Raw genomic sequence first — 17,818 nt, 5'->3', positions numbered from 1 at the left:
CTTGGTGTTAAATTATTAAATGTGGAATTAAAATGTTTTATTTATTAAAGACTTCACATCATGTCAACTGCTTATGTTCTGAGAAGGGATATGTCTTTGCAGCCTATATTATTCCTCATGCGTTATTTGTCTGGTTCTACATACGAAAGCACCACTTATTGACAGCTGATAATTAAATAGCTGGCCTGAATATTTGACCAGCATTTTGCAGAGCCAGCTCACAAACGACTGTGCACTCCACAGGTGGCCTTTTTCACATTTACTGTACAAAAAGCTGGCCAATTGACCAGATATTTGAATACATCTCCATTTGCATCCTGCAGCCAGTGGTGGAAATTTCACATTCAAATCATGATCAAAAGTTGACTGAACTTATAATTACTCGAGAATCAACAGAATGAGCACCGCTCTGCGAGAAGTAAAGAAAACCCGTAGGCATTCTTTCTAGAGAATGGCCCTTCCTTGCCTTTGAAACATTAAATGTTCACGTTTTAAGCAAAGCCACCAACTTTTGCTGAGCACTACCAAAGGCTAATTTTAGCACTGACATATACAAATGACGATACAAACAGTGCAAATCGTGTTTATTATAGTGAAACACTGATTTCATAACTGGAAGCCTATCAATTACAGTGAAATCACCTGTTGAAAAAAGCTGAACATTGTAAAGGCTCGTATCCTTGTAATTTTGTTTTATCAAGTTCTTGTAAACATCTGTGCAATATAATTTATTCCAGTATCTACATTAGACAACTTAATAACAGCATATCAGCTTTTAACTTTTTTCTATCAGCTTTTAAGTTAAGCTTTTAACTGTCCAACAGTTGCAGCAACTGGCAGAAGAAAACAAGCCATGGTGAAGTGTGGTGGCATATTTTACTGTTGGCCAAGCTTTGACCTCTTTTATTGTTACAATATATTATGAATGTGTGCCAAGCACGAAGGTTAGCTAACTCTGGATTACATAATTAGGCAAATAGTAATTTGAGTTGCCACTGGACGACTGCTTCACTCCTCCCTCTAGAAGCAGATCTATAAATCTTCTTGGTTCTTTCGGTAAAGTCACGTAGAAGGGAAATAATAAAATAATAAAAAATAAAACATTAAATATATTATTGTTTTATTTGTATTATTTCCCTTCTAAAAACCATCCATTTTAACTTATTTTCAAGTCTCTGAATACTTAAACTCTGCACACCATTACACATTCCTATAAAAAAAGCACATAATATATTTTATTATGTTGTATATTGTATTATTTTATTATTTCCCTTCTACGTGACTTTACCAAAAGAACCAAGAAGATGAATCCCTGCAGTCACGAAAGCTTTCAATCGAAATTCAGATCTATAACTTTTTTCTCCCTCCTAAAACACAATATTGGTAAAAATTGAAATACACGTCAACGATATACCAATTTTCAGGGTCACATTTGGGGAGCTTCCATCGGATCCGCCACCAACTTCCCCGCCTCCCCACCCCCCTTCCAATCTTGCACTACATTTTTTCTCCACCAATAATTGCATTCGATCATCAGCTTTGACCAAACCAATTAGTTTGACTCGTTGGTTCTTTCGGTAAAGTCACGTATAAAGATAAAATAATAAATTAAATACTAGCATACGACGTTTCGATTGCAACACAAGCAATCAGAATGCTAAATTTGAGAGAGAGATAAAGCACAGAACCAGAAACATATAGACAGACATATAAGCAGACAGATATCACAGAGATACATAGAGATAGAATTCTCAGGAAGAATGTAATAAACCAGGTAGGGTGTTGACTGTTATGTTATCCGACTCTCTGTTGTATTACATTCCATTTCTAAGTATACTAGATTTGTGTTTCTATTTCATTTATACCTGATGATGATTGCTTGTTTTGCAATCGAAGCGTCGTATGCTAGTATTTAATTTATTATTTTTTCTTTATACGTGACTTTACCGAAAGAACCAGAGTAATTCCTGCAGTCACGAAAGCTCCAAATTAAGATTCAATTAGTTTGAAACAAGTATAATCATTGATGGAATATTCAGCGTATCCCTAATTTGTGCAAACTAAAAATGCACTTATTCTGCCATGGTGGTCTTCATTTGGAAAGGGTGGGGCAAAGAATTTTGCAGACTGCACGCATGTTGAAAAGGCACATGGATTGGATCGCCAATTTCACTTCAAATTCACTTCGGTGGCTATGTCCTCCCCCCCCCCCCCAGATACAGAGCAGTGCGGTTTCACACTGGAATTGTGCCTTTTGAGTTGTGGGTACATTTTTAACACTTCTATAGCCCCCACCCAAACTCTGGCTGAATCATTCCACCATGCAGAACGAAGGCACAAAAATGCGTTAATTCCAAACTTTCTGCACAAAGAGCAATTCACCACAAACCAGGCCTCAGACTTTTATCAGAAACTTGTTTGGCAATAAACTCTGCAATAATCAAGCTCCTATATCGGTATCAGAATGTATTTAAGGTACTTCATGAATTCCAAATAGATCTCATGTGAGACTTAGAATGTGTTAAGTTCCCCCATTTTTGGGATTGTTTTGGCTATTTTTGGATGGGTGGCTCCATTGTAAGGGCACTCAACTTGCGACTAGAATGTGATCACTTCAAATCCTGACCAGGGCTGGATGCAGCCTGTTATTTTTCTGCAGTAGATAAAATATATAGTAGTATACATTTTTGTTTTGGAAATCAAAAGTGGATTAACTGGATTTTCACCACTGACTCAGGACTGCTAACAGAGATGAGCACTACTTCCCACGTAATTAACCGCTTTGATTTCATTTTAATGGTTTATTTGAGATAGTCAGTCAAACATCAATGTAATAGGCTATTGGTATCATGACAATGCAATAACATTTTCATTGTTATTCAAAAGCAGCAAAGCATGAAAAGTTGTTTTCAAAATGCATTTTCCATTAATTAGCTTTATATGAAGACCGTTGATAATAGGTTTTCCCCTTTTTTCTGGCAACATAACAGGGATTAAGATGTTAAAACACCAAACTGAAACCTTTTACAAGGAATCATGTCTGCATTAACCACAATGCTTGTGGTCAGAATGCAAACAAGGAGGTCCCATGATAAAGACCGTTATTTAATGGTACAGCAAGACATGTATACACATGTCAAGTCACTTGTTTTCACCATTGGATGTAGCCTTATTTATTTTCCTCAGGATTTTCGAGGTTCTGCATATTTAGCTTTGGACACTAGATGGTAGAATGCAGCAGAGCTTACTTTTTTTTACCTCGCCACTACTGAGTACTGTGGAATGACATGTGGTGGAATAGTTTGCTGAAGGTAAACATATTCCTGCAGCATTGCAGAAATTATTAGATGTGGTGTTCAATGAAAACTGCCCATGAAATGGAAGTGAGCAACATAAATGCATGAGAGGTTACGCATGATGCACACGCGTATTCCTCAAGTGTTTCCATTGCTTGATATGAATGCTTTGGAGCGCTACGCATGATGCATATGTCCGTCAGCGAGTGGCTGTTGTGGTTCCAACAAGCAACAATTTCCGATTATGTTTATGTAATTTTCTGAAATTGCCTAATTTTTGCCAATTGTTGCAATGTATGGAAAATGCAGTTGAAATTCAGGTGGGTGGTGAAGCGTAAACATTGAATCACACTTGGCGAAATCGCGCGCAATCACTTGCGGAATGAGGTTTTTTCGGTGCAATAGAAAGAGCTGGATGTTTCATCCGCTACATATATACACATTCGTATGATTCATGTAACTTAAATACCTTTGCTTAAGGACCTCATGAAATTGGTCGTTGAATTTTAACCTGCTTGGTCGTGACGACATTTTGATGTTGGATTTATTTCAATTTCTAAGTGTATGTTTTAATGCGTTTGTAAAGAATCTGTTAACTCACAGCCAACACCGGTGACGATTATCCAAACCAGTCCTGGGGCTCCCCCAGGTCGACTCAGCCTCAAATGAGTACCTGTGGCAGTGTGTAAACATTGCCACTGGGGAGACAAAGGCGTCCGGGCATGGTGCTGGCCACCCATCCCCTTGTGTGCTGTGCCATCCTTCATAGGTGCTGGCTTGCAACACTTGCCCCAACAGTCTGTTAAGGCTATACGGGGGACATCTGTGTGTGCATGCGTGCATTCATGTGTATCTGCACCCAGAATGTTGTGCTGTCTGGTGGCTCCACCATGTTCCGCGACTTTGGGCGTCGTCTCCAACGGGACCTCAAGCGCACTGTGGACAGCCGGCTGAAGTTCAGTGAAGAGCTAAGTGGAGGCCGGATCAAGGTGATTATACTGCCTCCAGCGGTACACAATCGTACACAGTGTGGGACCTCATTGTTCCAGTTGCAGCTCAGACATTGGGCAGATTAACCATACCGTGGTAGCTGTATGTCATAAATTCACAAAATTCCACAACCGTGCACGTCATTTGCAAAACGAGCTGCAAAACCTCTTTTGGAGCATGTGTATGTGGAGCCAAGCCTTGGACTATGCATACTATTTTGGCTGCAGGTGCTACTCTGTGCCGAGTACCAGGTTGTGGGGCATGCACAGAGCCACGTGCATTAAATGAGGCACACCTCAAAATTACGGAGTAAAGTATGTAGAATCCGGAGGTGGCTAAGAATCCGTAGTGCTGGCTTAGTGCTCTGATTAAGCAAACTCTAACAATGTTTTGGTTTGCTTTTTCCAGTGGATACATTTCACACTTATATGGCAGGGGTCTGTGTCCCCATTATAACAACCACTGTTGACTTCTCACGATTGGTAGCTATTATTTTAATCCTGTAGGTAAGATATGAACTTAAAACGTGCCAATTGTGGGTTGTGTACTCTTACATCACTGTTATCCAGTTGGGTGTAATGATCACTTATGTTGAATAAGAATGTTGTCTTTTTTCTTGCAGCCTAAACCCATCGATGTGCAAGTGATTACCCATCACATGCAACGCTATGCAGTGTGGTTTGGGGGCTCCATGTTGGCTTCCACAGTAAGTTTCCTTTCCAAAATGCCCCAAACTAGATGGCAGCGACATGAATTAATAACCACGTGCACATTTTTGTATGAGCTTTCAGGAGTATTTTATGTTACATATTAGTGAATACCATAAACATTACAGTTATAATTGCTGAAGCTGTTGGAGACAATATTGAACTAATACCACATTTTCAGTAGTATTATTTCACCATTTCCAATAGCCTCAGTGATGAGACAAGAATCATCTAGCCTACATGTCAATGTGGAATTATTGTCAGTGGAAGCTATTCTTAATCCTATCATTGAAATCAGTTTACTTGAAAAGCACAAAGTGAAGCATTATATTGACAAAATATGGATAGACCATGTTGAAATGTTTTATTTAACTGCCATATCACATTGGCTGCAGATCACCAGCGAAAATGTATGCATTTAAGAGATCAAAACTACAAATCCATAGGGAGAGACTGGCAAGTTCCCTGCTTTACCGTCAGCTATTTGCCACCACCTAATACTGCAGGTCGGTGTGCTTCTTGCACAAAATGTTACAGATCCTATAATTGTACCAGCCCAATGTCTCATCATTGCTGGTTTTGGGTTTTCCTCTTGCTGACTCGAATTAAATAACTGAAGCACATCTGTTACTTAGTCGAACTATCATGAGCAATAACTTATCATTTATAGGTTGGCATTAACATTTAATTCATTCTGTAGATTTACAATTTTCCTTAGATAGCCAGAAAATATAAAAACATTTTTATCTCAATCACTGGCAACATTACAAAATATGAATGTATTGAACATACCAGTTAGCTATGTAGTATACAATGTATATCATCATGAATCTTCAAGCATCTTACAGTCAGATAAAATATGCCACATCCATTAGTTCTTATAAAGCATCCCTACCTCTGCTGGTCATGGCAGAAGCAGTAGCCTCCTACAACGGGCACAAGAGCTGTATCTTTGTGTGTATTTTATGGCTGAATTAGCACTTTTATATTTTTTGTGCTCCTGCAAGGCACAATTTATTGCAGTGACAGGTATATTGTTGGAGGAAAATTGTGTTGCATATTTTAGATATTACGAGGCCATGTCAAATGTTATTATAGTATAGTCTTGCTAAAATGCTACGATAGCAATATAGTCTTGTACAAAAAGGTCCAGACGCATTGGCAAGTTGTTATCCAGGTTAACTATAATTTTGTTGAATCATGTGTGAAAGAATCTTTTTGATATGTATATGCTGTATGTAATGGGGTCACGTTACCCATGCAGCAACAAGAAGTGCTGCAATTCAATGCAATGTAAAAAAAAAGTATAAAATTGTGATCTTTAGTCATAACAATTTAAAAAAAAAACGTCGTGGTCTATTATTTTTTAAACCTACGTGACTTTACCGAAAGAACCAAAGAGTACGAAAAGCATTTCTAAAGAAATGAGTTTTCAATGTAGACGTCACACAATGTGTGTTATCGAGACGCACATATATGATGCAGTGAACAATCACACACATGGCTACAAACACTCTTTCACATTTGTTCAGCGCTGCAAGGCTGTTTTCTCTCTTCCAACTCGCTCAAACCCGCTGAACACCATTTTGTAAATTTTCAGGTGTGATGACGTCACATTGAACACATAATTAGACCCACCCCTGGCCCTGCCGGGCCCCTCGCCAGATTCGGATGCATTATGAGGCCAGGGTATCATAGTTTGGTTCTGGTTCGGCACTGCAAATAGCCAGTGGAAAACCACCTGTACCGTGAGGGTTCTGTGTTGGTGCACCTTAGATGTACCAGTGAAAAGGGGCTATTTGTCATTTTCAACATGTTACTCAACACATTCGTCAATAACATTGCCTGAAAGAGACAATTATTGGTGTTGTTATTGTACTAATGTGAGTTTTTTTGTTTGTGCTTGTGCACCACTGCCAACGCATTATCACCAATAGAAAAAATAAACATGTTATAGGTCTGCCGAATGCTGTATGCACTGCTGTTTCTATTGAAACACTTGAAATGTCAAAATGAATTAAACAAAAATTCACTTATAATATGAGCTTAGTTTCAGTGAACTTTGAGTAGGTTGGACAATTTTCTAACACCATGCTTTGTCACCCCGTTGACCCCCAGCCTGAGTTTTTCCAGGTTTGCCATACCAAGAAGGATTACGAGGAATATGGCCCCAGCATCTGCCGTCACAACCCAGTGTTTGGCGTGATGTCCTAACACTTGCACATTCCTTTTGAGTTCTGCCAAACAGGATGTTTCCAAGCCTTCTTCCCAGCTCTTTCTTCTTCAGTGTAGAGAGCTCAGACACAACACACTGTAAACACATACCACCTACGAAATACCTTTCCGCTCGGTTTGATTTTTTTTATTTTGTGACAAATGTTATTTGTATGCAAATGCTTGCATTGCATTACTCAAGTATTTCAATGCAGATGTCATGGGCTGCCCCTTGATCATCAGATGGTTCTTTGCTGTCTGGGATGTTATGAAAAGCCTTAAGTACCAACATTTTATCTAAAAGGTGGCTGTCACAAATTGTGACTTTAGTGGTGGGCAATAATCTGCATAGCACATTACCGAAGTGTCAGCTTTGCTCTGAATTTGCCAAAACACTGAATATTTTTTCCCATTCTGCCTCATTTAAACGGTTCATAAATGTGTTGCCAGTCTTTTTTAGAACGCCAATTTCAAAATAATGTTTTGAGGATTGCTTAAAAACAAAAATAAGTGCTTCATTGAAATTGCCACAGGTTGCCACCATTTGTGTGGGCTTTGGAGATGGATTGAGCAACAGGGTTTGAATAAAAAAAAATAGATGTCTGCTATCCTCTGAATCATTGGTTTCCTCAAGAGAATCAGGACCCGCTTCTAAGCTTTGCTTGAAAGAAAACATGTTACGAACTCTACATGATTGATCCTCTGCAGAAATGTTTGTTGGTTATCGGTTGTGATTGATAATGGTAAAGCAAATTTTTTTATTACACTGTGTCTTGGCACATGCACACAGAGTGGTTTATCAGGACAGGCTGGCCAGTGGTTGATTGTGAAACAATCGGCCTGCCATTACTTTTTCTACTTGTACATCATGCATTATATAAGGTTCCAAGTTGGGTAATTTCGTTTTTTCTGAAGATTTTCTTTCTGATCAAAATATAAATTGGCGCCATTTTGACACAAATTTGCAGTAATGAATGACTAAACTTGTATATAAGTACATTTAAGAAAAATTTAATAATTAACCTTGTCACTGAAAATATACTTTTTAATCAAAATCAAGTTGGCATTGTAATTTGGGACTGCAGAAAACACATTTTGTTAGTTGTGTTTGTAAGATAAGATTTCCTCCAAAGATCCAAGTTTTGATGTTAAATTGATTATGTACTGACCAAACAATATACTTTTTTTCGTAATTACTTTAAACAGGGTTTTGGCAAAAAAAAGTGCAGTATTGAGGTAGTCTGCTTAAATACCTATCATTGGATTGATATTTTTGAAAATGCATTCATCGAATGTGATTTCACATGGGTGTGTGATAATTCAACATCCTCTTCTGCAAATGATGCATTCCCTTGGTTTAAAGCAAAACATGCCAATATCTATCCTTACCCCTGAGAGTGGCTGTATTTCTGATAATTCTATTTTTCAATTACAGCGTGGACCAAACACTCTTCTATATCAACTGTAATTGGTGACACTTTCAGCTGAATGCCAGAAAAGGTGTTTTAAGTGACTAGAAATATTAAAATGTAAAGTCACTGGATACTCGGAAATTAATACCATAAAATGGCTTTTCATGTTGTTGGATCTGCAGTATAGCCTTTTGTTATTTTTCACGTGATCTAAATACTGATTGTATGAAAGGTACAGCATTCCAATAAAAGGCACTTCTTTGCAGCTGAATGATTTTTGAATGTTATATACTAAAATATGTGGTAGCAGTTGTAACGATACTTTTCAGCCCATTAACCCATTCCTGGACAAAAACCTCCCTATGCCGTGCTGGTCATGGGTTTATTTATTTATATCATACTTCACTGTGCTAGCTGATATTGGTTGATGTGAATACTCTACTGCAAATAGCCAGCCTACTTTTCTGATGTGTCCAAAAGGAGGCTTTTCAAAGTACATCACCACGAGACTCAGAAACTTGGCTGCAATAGGAAATTAGAAGACGGTACAAAAAAGTTAACTGCTGTCCAATCTGCAGAGTTTAAATGGTCTCTCAGTTGTCACATTTCTCGAGCTATGCCGTTTTCCTCCAACACCCAAAAAGTTATCAAATGTCTGCCTAGTAGCTCATTGAAAAATGTTACGACGCATTTGAGCCAGCTGGAGGACTGTTACATGCGGTACTTAGTCTGAGGACATAGAGGTCATATCATATACTAGATAACCAGCTCATGGTGGTGCACACCATACATTGTTAAGCTGTTTGCAGCGTGACCTTATACTGACTTTTGACCTCGGTATTGGCTCTTGGGCCAACAGAATAATGCGTTGCTATGATAGAGCCATCATCTCCACGTAATTTTCAACAGTAGAAATGCAGCTCCATGTTTCACATCATGTCTGGATGCTGCTGTGGTGAGTCAAGCTGCAGACCATCAACACAGAGCCATCAAATACTCAGGCAAGGGGTATTTAGGATGGCAACATCTCCAGACTATCTTTGTGGTCCCACGAGCATATAAATGCACAAAATGTACTTGTGCCGAGTGATTATTGTTAGATGGACAATTAAACCTTATGGCGGGACCCCGGGGTCCCGAATAAACGGAGGTCAAAATCGTTAATATTTTATTCGAATCAATTCATCATTCTGTTGTCATATCGTCCAAGCACAGCGAGGACGAATGCGCAGAAGTGCTGAACAAGCGAATGCATTTCATGCTCGGGTATGGGCAGGATCATAAGTCTTTTCCTTAGCTGCTCAAACTGCCTACACGACTTAAGTTCTTTATTTGTCATAACGGTATGCATAATACAGTGAAACTGCTCTCTTATCTTCATTAACACGTTCCTTCGGAGTGGGCAGGTAGGAACTTGGTTGGACAGCGCATTCGTGCACGACAGACAGACAAATAATCCCTGGTGGGCAAGTGTGGAACCTGTTGTTCCTACCTGTATAAAATATAACTTGACTTGAGGTAGCCAGGCAGCCAGCCAGGTAGCCAGCCCCCTTAACTATCGGCATCCTCCCCCTTGCTTAGGCCCCTCCCATTACCCCCTCCCTTAGGCCCCTCCCCTGACCAACCCCCCATATCCTTAGGCCCCTCCCCTGACCCCCCTCCCTTAGGCCCCTCCCCTGACCCTCCTCCCTTAGGCACCTCCCCTCTCCGTACCCGGCAGTAGGTCTCCACCAATCAAAGAGCTGTTTGTAAGGTCTCCACCAATCAAAGAGATGTGTGTATTATATATTTATTTATGCACGACAGACAGACAATAAATCCCTGGTGGGCAGTGTGGAACATTGTTCCTACCTGTATTATTTGTGACCTACCAATGTCTGCAGCCAGGATCAATCGATGGCAATCCTATTGCCTGCAGGTATTTAACAGATGAGATGCGTTGCACCGTTCATTTCTCCTGTTTAATAATACTTCTCTCGTCCGTATGCATCTGTGCAGATAGGGTTTTTTTTACGGTTAAGCCATAGTCCCCCACATACCGCTCATATCATTGCGGATACGAGGAGCGGCGACCCACTACTCTGCAGAGTAACATTGGTATAAACGCTTATTACAATATGAGCCGTGCATTGAAAACGCGTACTATTTTATGTACTGTTTACAAAGTGTATTCACAAATCCATACTAAGAAACTGATTGACAGAGGGATGTAAATTATTTTTTCGATAGTGTATTTAAATCGAGGCACTGCAGGTAAGTAGTTTTCAGTTTTAAAGGCATAGTTTAACAAGACAACACTTGCCACCATCCTTCAAACTCATTGGTGAAAAAGAGCAAAGTTTTTGTTTACATTATAAAATAATGCTTATGCGAGAGCGGGGGGCTATATGGGAACCCTGGGTCCCGCCATGAGGTTAAATTCGAGCCGTACAATAAAGCTGCATAAAATATTGGGCCCTGGCATTATGGATGGTTCTTACCCATAACATTAAGCAACCCAGTAACACTCGTTTCATAGGACACTCTGCTGGTCAAATTTAATAAATACAAACTGGCCCCACGTTTTTACTTTTGAATAAAGTAATACTCCGATTTACGTCTCCCCCTTTAACGTCGTTTCTCAAATATGTCGGTACTTTATTAATACCACTAACTGATTTGCGTCACCTCAACCTATACGTCACTGACAGCATCATTCATCTTTTCTCGTATCCATCGGCTCAGCCGTCGCCTCTACCTACCCTGTAAATTGATTTGATTTACGTCGTTTTGATATTCGTTGCACTTTTCAGGAACGCATCTCCGATGTATACCGGGGTGTTACTGTACATAAATTGATCCAGAAGGCCAATTGGTCACTTAAATAATTTAATTGGTATGTTGATTAAACAATCTCCCTATATCATTACTTTACAGTAGTTAGTTTCATATAGAGGCTTAACAATTCGATCTGGTTACCAGCTCAGAATATAAAGGAAAATTATAATATTATGCAGATATTTCTGTTATCCAATCGCTTGCAGGGAAAGTGCATCTGAAATCCCATTTTCTGTGCGTCCCAAGTAAATCCCATTTAAATTGTGGCTGCTCGTGAATAATTAGGCCCATGCTCGTCGGGGTTTTCAGGAAATACTAGATAAGAGAGCTGCTTGGAAATTTGTTGCTGGCCCAAAGTGCACTTTGCCTAATCTGTGCCGAATCCAGGAACCAAATCGATTATATTTTTGGTGGGGTGAAGAGTAAAGGTAGAGGGCAACTGACTGCATCAAACACATGTCTTTATCCTAAAAGCCTCACTTTGTCTAAATACATTTTCAAATGGGTCTTTATGTATGTTGAAGATTTTTCACACCGCATGGAGCCGACCATGCTAATCGGAGGCGGGTTTGTGTCGAGGCAATCAGCTTGAGTGTCCTCGGACCGCCCGCTAACCTTGGTTAGCGGTCAGTCTTCAACAATGTACGTAATTTTCTCTCCTGCACCACAGCTACAGATTGGGTTGTCGCGTAAGCCCCATCTGTACAGGCTTGCTGCACACAGGCCTTGGTAATTTCTTGAGCACGGTGAGCAGGGCCCATTCATCCCACTGGATCATAGGATCATCCCCGAGGAATTGGTTCCTTGTTGTGTATGAGAGCTACCCGTGCTCCAGTGACTTTGCTGATGCGTCCTGGCATGGCATATAGGCCCGCAGTGCGTGCTGTGATGATAGCAGCAGGTGAGCCAAAGAGATTGACCGCAGACTTTGAGTTTGTGTGAATATTCTGCAAAAGCGTGGCAAGCCTTAGCCTCCCGATGGATGTGAGGAGGGGTGATGTCGCTCATAGATGGCAGCCAAACGGAGGGTATGAGTCGAATACTTCTGTAGATTATGCCAATTTTTGACCTATCGATATATATAGGTTAGAATCCTACAAGTCACACTGACATCCAAATGGAGAGGGGATCGCAACGACTTCGAATAACAGCACATGAGTGTATGTTTAATGTCGATTATGTTTACATGACCCATCAAGCCCGTCTCTACACTGGATTATATAGGGTTACAAGTTTCTGTGTAGACAAATGGATACTGCATAGTGGCTATGGAGACATGTTGGGCTATGGGGTGCAGACCAGGCGTAACAATGGTGCAGTTTTTTCCCGTGCTGGAAGCCCATGGCAAAACGGGCCCTCTACAATGTAACCCACACAACCGGTGTTTCATCCGACCGACCTCCCACCTTTGGAACCTCTCTGGGTGCTGTTAACTGGCATCTAACAATCTAGGCTTATTCGTGATTTGATGAACTATTACGATGTCGAGATAACAAAGAACCATTTTGTTTTCATTGTGTTGCATTGAAGCACCTCTAGTGGCTGCAGGAGTCACGAATGAACGAATTACATACGAATCAAAACCATGTTGATTCTCACATGCACAATTGTAAGCGTGCATCGTGAGCATTAGACAGTCCCTCCAGAAAAACGCGGAGTTTTTTGGTGATTGTTGCGGGCAAAAATCGTTGATTGTGCGGCACGTTTTCTTAAAAAATGCGATGGAATATGCGGGATATTTATGCAATTTTATACGATTAAATTGCGGGAACTTGCAAAAATTGCGGGAACTTGCAAAAATTGCGGGAACTTGCAAAAACTGCGGTTTGATGAAAAAGAGAAAAAAAAGTGATTCCCCCAACACCCTATTCACTAGGCTACTACTTTAATGTAAAGAGTCATTTCTTATTACTTCCTATGATAAGCAAGCATACTACATCACAGAAAGTGCTGGGAATATTTAAGTTCTCATCTTGTTTTATTTCAGACCTTAACAAACAGATGGCTCAAACTTACAAAACATTGAGTCGAACAAGTTCTGTAGCTTTACAAAATGAATATGCTACAACTTCTGTAAAAATGAATAAATAAAATATTAAGAAATAAAATGTGTGCTTCCTGTTTTACAGAGGTAGCTATGCAAAATAATTTGCCCCCACTGTCATGTAACACACTGGGGAACTGCTTTGCGCGGTCTTTTGCGCTTATGTTTGTTGGCAAATGAGAAAGATTTGCGGGCTTCATCATGGTTTCATTGGCATCGCGGGGTTTGCAGCTTTTCAATGATGTCGCGTAATGAGTAACGTCACTTCATAACGTTCCCGTGGCAACAGGGGAAATGGCTGCGCTTGTGTGAAGTAAACGCAACATTTTTCAACTTTCTACTAAGATATATGTGACTTTTTGCAACGAAAATGCGGGGATTATGAAATCATGCAAGCCCGCATATTTTGCGCGCGGAAATCTGCAATTTATGCGGCGAAAGTGCGGCGTATTTGAAAAAACGCGCCCCCCGCATAAATATGCGGACTTTGGCTGATTTTGCGTGAAATCTTGCGATCGCATAATCGCGTTTTTCTGGAGGGACTGATTAGAACCAAATAATAATCGAATCAATTCATCATTACATCCCAACTGCTAGTTCTCCTGCTGCTGTCGAACCTACTTGAGTAACCCCAGTAAATTTAGCATTATTTTTGGAGCCACCTCAGGGGGTGTTATTTGCCGACCACATGCACCGAAAGTACTCTCAGATGAGGACTTTACTTGTGACAGTGCTGTGGTGAGCAATTTCCCAACCCGTGCAGTCTGAGCTCGAGCACTGTGGTTGGTGGGAGCAGTGTCCTCACTCGCAGTTGCCCAGAGAAACAAGTCACATTGTCCCCTTCACATGGAGCTGCATGTTCTGATAGGTTTAATTTTATCAGCAAAATGGGATGGCGCCAGTACAAACTAATGAATCTACAGTATTGTGCACCACTACTATCCTCATCAACACTACCACCACCATACAGTATTGCAGTACCACCATAATTACTAATCTCCTGACCACCATCACAATTATCCTTACCAGAACTAATATCATCCTCCACCACCACCATAATCTACGTAAGCCAATGCTATCCTCACCACTAGTCAGCCATTATCTATCATCATCAGCCAATGTGTATCATCATCATTACCATCAGGCAATGCCTTAATTATTATTACAATTACCAAAATACGATCGTCATCCTAATTAATTTCCCGATGGAAACCGCGAACAACGCACCCTGAGCAGAGGGATCTCATTTGCATAAGGGCTGTCCTTATGGGAACAAAGCATCCTAATATGTGATTAAGGCCCCCTCCATCTCTATGCTATATATTTTTTTTCACGCAGGGGTTAAACCATAACAGTTCATGCAAATTTCCTGTAGACATTTTCCTGCCTTGAATAATTTTGGAATGATTGCTGCAGTCAGTTAAACATAAAAAAAATAAAAATCTGAATTTCCGTGTAATTACGGTCATTAGGAATATTGTAGATAATCTAAGTAACGGATTGTCTTTTGCAATTGACAGCGATTACATTACTGTATTAGTTCTGAATTATTACTACAATAACATGAAATTCTGTAAATATCGAAAGAAATAAAAGCCAAGGAATAATAGTAAACTGCATTTCGAGACAGGACTGCAAGTAAAAACGTTCGTGTTGAATGGTGATTTGTATTTTAATAATTACTGAATAAACTGAGAGCCATGCAATAAAAAAAGTAATTTACATAATTTTCGGGAATTCTGCAATAATAAGTTTAAGTTCATACATTTGGCATTGGCTTCTTTACAGTGTTGGATAATAAAACATGTAAATGTGGATAAAAGTATACTCTGATATAGGATGACAGCATTGGAAACATCCTGAATCTGGGTAACGGTGAAATATCTTTTTTATATATAAAAAATGCATTTATGGATTTTCCTAGGGAATGTTCGAGGTGCTGGTTCGGTATCAGCTCGACATTTATAACTCTATCGTGTTAGCTAATGTTCTCTCGTGATATTTTTGTGCAAAAAAGTATCAATGTCTCCAATGTGATGTGTTGCAGCTTCAGTATATTAATTTGGCCCAATATCTACTGCATGGGTTTGTTATAGATGATGCTCTACTTATATTGTGCCATTTCGGTGCGTCTTTTGTTGCCTTATTTGTAGTTGTTTGAGTGACATAGTTATACTCAATCGGTTATACGTAGTTTGACATGGGTCTAAAAATCCTCAATGTCAATGTGTCAAAAGGTTTTTTTCTCATTGTCCTGCCTCTGACAAGAAAGATTTCACTTTTGTTGGAAACGCTATCTCTTTATTTGATGCGCCATTGTGCGTATAGACGTAAGCCCATCTTGGCAAATAATCTTATGATGGCGACTCATATGTAATACATGTTTTGGTTGTGGAATGCAGTGTTACTCTGCAAGTTCTGCAGTGTAAAATGTGGAAATCTTGTTTGGTTTGCTGATACCTAGAGTGATGTAAGCTGAGCTGCACGTCAAAAGTAAGTGTCCAATACTCAAATGAGCATTGTAAATTGTAAATGCTCATTTCCATGTTGATTCAGAGACAGTGGTGAAATTCAACATTCTGCATAGGACCAATTTTGACTTGCTACCAAGTGATATACTTTTTTACCATTTTAAAATAACATGTGTAAGGCTTTTTACTGTTGAAGTCTGCTGCCAATCATGCTGTCATTTTTATTTTCTTAGCCACAGCAAAGCACCTAATTTTTCCCTCTATTAATGCCACAATGAACCCAAGCTTAAAAGGTAACAATCACAATTACGTGTTTGCAGTAGGAATATGTGTATTGCATTATTGTTTTGTAAATGCAGAGAAACAAAGCTATTTTTCTCAACAACATATTCTCTGCATGGCTATGAAGAGTCGTTTGCTCAGGGGACATTTTGCAGATCAAAACCAAATAATAATTTGAGAAAACTGTGTTGCCATGCAGTGTGAGCAATTGCATCTAATTGCCTTTGGAATGAAAAAGACACAATGAACACTGCAGGATAGAGCTTCCCGTGTGGTTTTTAAATTGCTGAAAATGGGTCACAAGACTTGAACAAGTCACTGAGTTTATAACACTACATTAGGGGCATGGCAGGTGGTCCAAGAAGTGGTGATTTCCTCCGCAAGCCTAGCAACAGCTGTGACAACTCTTTATTTTTTTCCCCAGCTGGCTAAATGCACATCAATATGGTAATTGTAGAAATTGTCCCTTTATTGGTTGATTTTCTGAATAGCCGTGTGGTCAAGCTTTTACTGCAAGAACTGTTTTATTTATTTCCGGCCTTCATATTGACACGGTACAACTGAGGCCTTGAACAGGACAGGATCGCACCCCATCAACCTCATTTACACTTTGTGATTGAACAATGCACTGTAAACTACAGTGCTGTCATTGACCCTTCTTATGAACATTAGACATGCACCACATTGTAAAATGTGATCTTTTATCTTTAAGTACTGTGTCGAGCTGGCACCACCGAGATCCTGGGGTTGAATCCAAGCAGCTGCATTTGATTAAACTGAGTTCTCAATCAAGTTCATTTTAAAGTCTCAGTCTAGACATTAATGACTGCACACCATTATCACATTCAATTTGTTTCAGTTTCTAATTGGAATAAATTCCAGCTCCGAGAATGAAAAACATAATTTCGATTGCCCTGTTGCAAACATTACTCTCTGTGGTAGGGTGAATGGGAAAGTGCCACCCTCTACTATACGAAGCAGGTCACTTGAAGGGATCTTAGCAGTAGCTCTAAATATCTGCATCTATGGAGTGGTCTTTAACATGAAGACTTGCACTGCACTGCAAGAAATCGGAATGGCTATTTCCTTACATGTGTAATGCGAGCGTAAATGGGGTTGTTGCTGGGCTCGGGTCCAATCACACGGCCCGGGGTATTGGGGGGCGGAGCCTGGTCTGCGGGGTGTGTGGGAGGGGCCACCGTTCACCTCGGCTCCAATGGGAGGCGAGGTGAATGAGGGCGGAACCAGCGGGGTAGTATGGGAAGGCCGGATCTGAGGGATCCGGAAGGGGAGGAGTCAGGGTCACGTGGGGGGGAATGTATATAAGTGGGAGCCCGGAAGAGATCGGGGCAGTCGGGGAAACTAAGAGGCTGAGCGACGTTGGGTGGTGAGAGGGATCCGCGCCATCGGCCACGTGGCCGAAGGACCTCTGCACGCCGTCATTCAGCGGTGTGCGGAGTGCGGGAATAGGGGAGTGTGCGGGGCACGAGAGAGAGAGAGAGAGCGTACGCGGGGCGTACGCGAGACAGGACTGGTCCGGGAGAGGGAGAGAGCGTGCGTGGGGCGCACGTGAGACAGGACTGGT

At 40.4% G+C, this 17,818-nt stretch overlaps 1 protein-coding gene across 1 annotated transcript in view; it reads left to right on the top strand.

The window, feature by feature from the left end:
* LOC144734396 (actin-related protein 3-like) overlaps nt 1–8,884 on the top strand; it is a 28,947-nt gene extending 20,063 nt beyond the window's left edge. Inside the window, exons 10-12 of the mRNA XM_078616596.1 lie at nt 4,160–4,285; nt 4,909–4,992; nt 7,112–8,884. Coding sequence (XP_078472722.1) covers nt 4,160–4,285; nt 4,909–4,992; nt 7,112–7,207 — 306 coding nt within the window. The 3' untranslated portion in view covers nt 7,208–8,884. The remainder of the gene's footprint in view (nt 1–4,159; nt 4,286–4,908; nt 4,993–7,111) is intronic.
* The last annotated feature ends 8,934 nt before the right edge of the window (nt 8,885–17,818 follow it).

Source organism: Lampetra planeri, chromosome 1 (genome assembly GCF_965212315.1).
Source record: "Lampetra planeri chromosome 1, kcLamPlan1.2.h2, whole genome shotgun sequence".
In the NCBI taxonomy this organism is placed as follows: domain Eukaryota; kingdom Metazoa; phylum Chordata; class Hyperoartia; order Petromyzontiformes; family Petromyzontidae; genus Lampetra; species Lampetra planeri.
The sequence above is the reverse complement of the archived record's forward strand: the minus strand, read 5'-3'. Positions and strand labels throughout refer to the sequence as shown.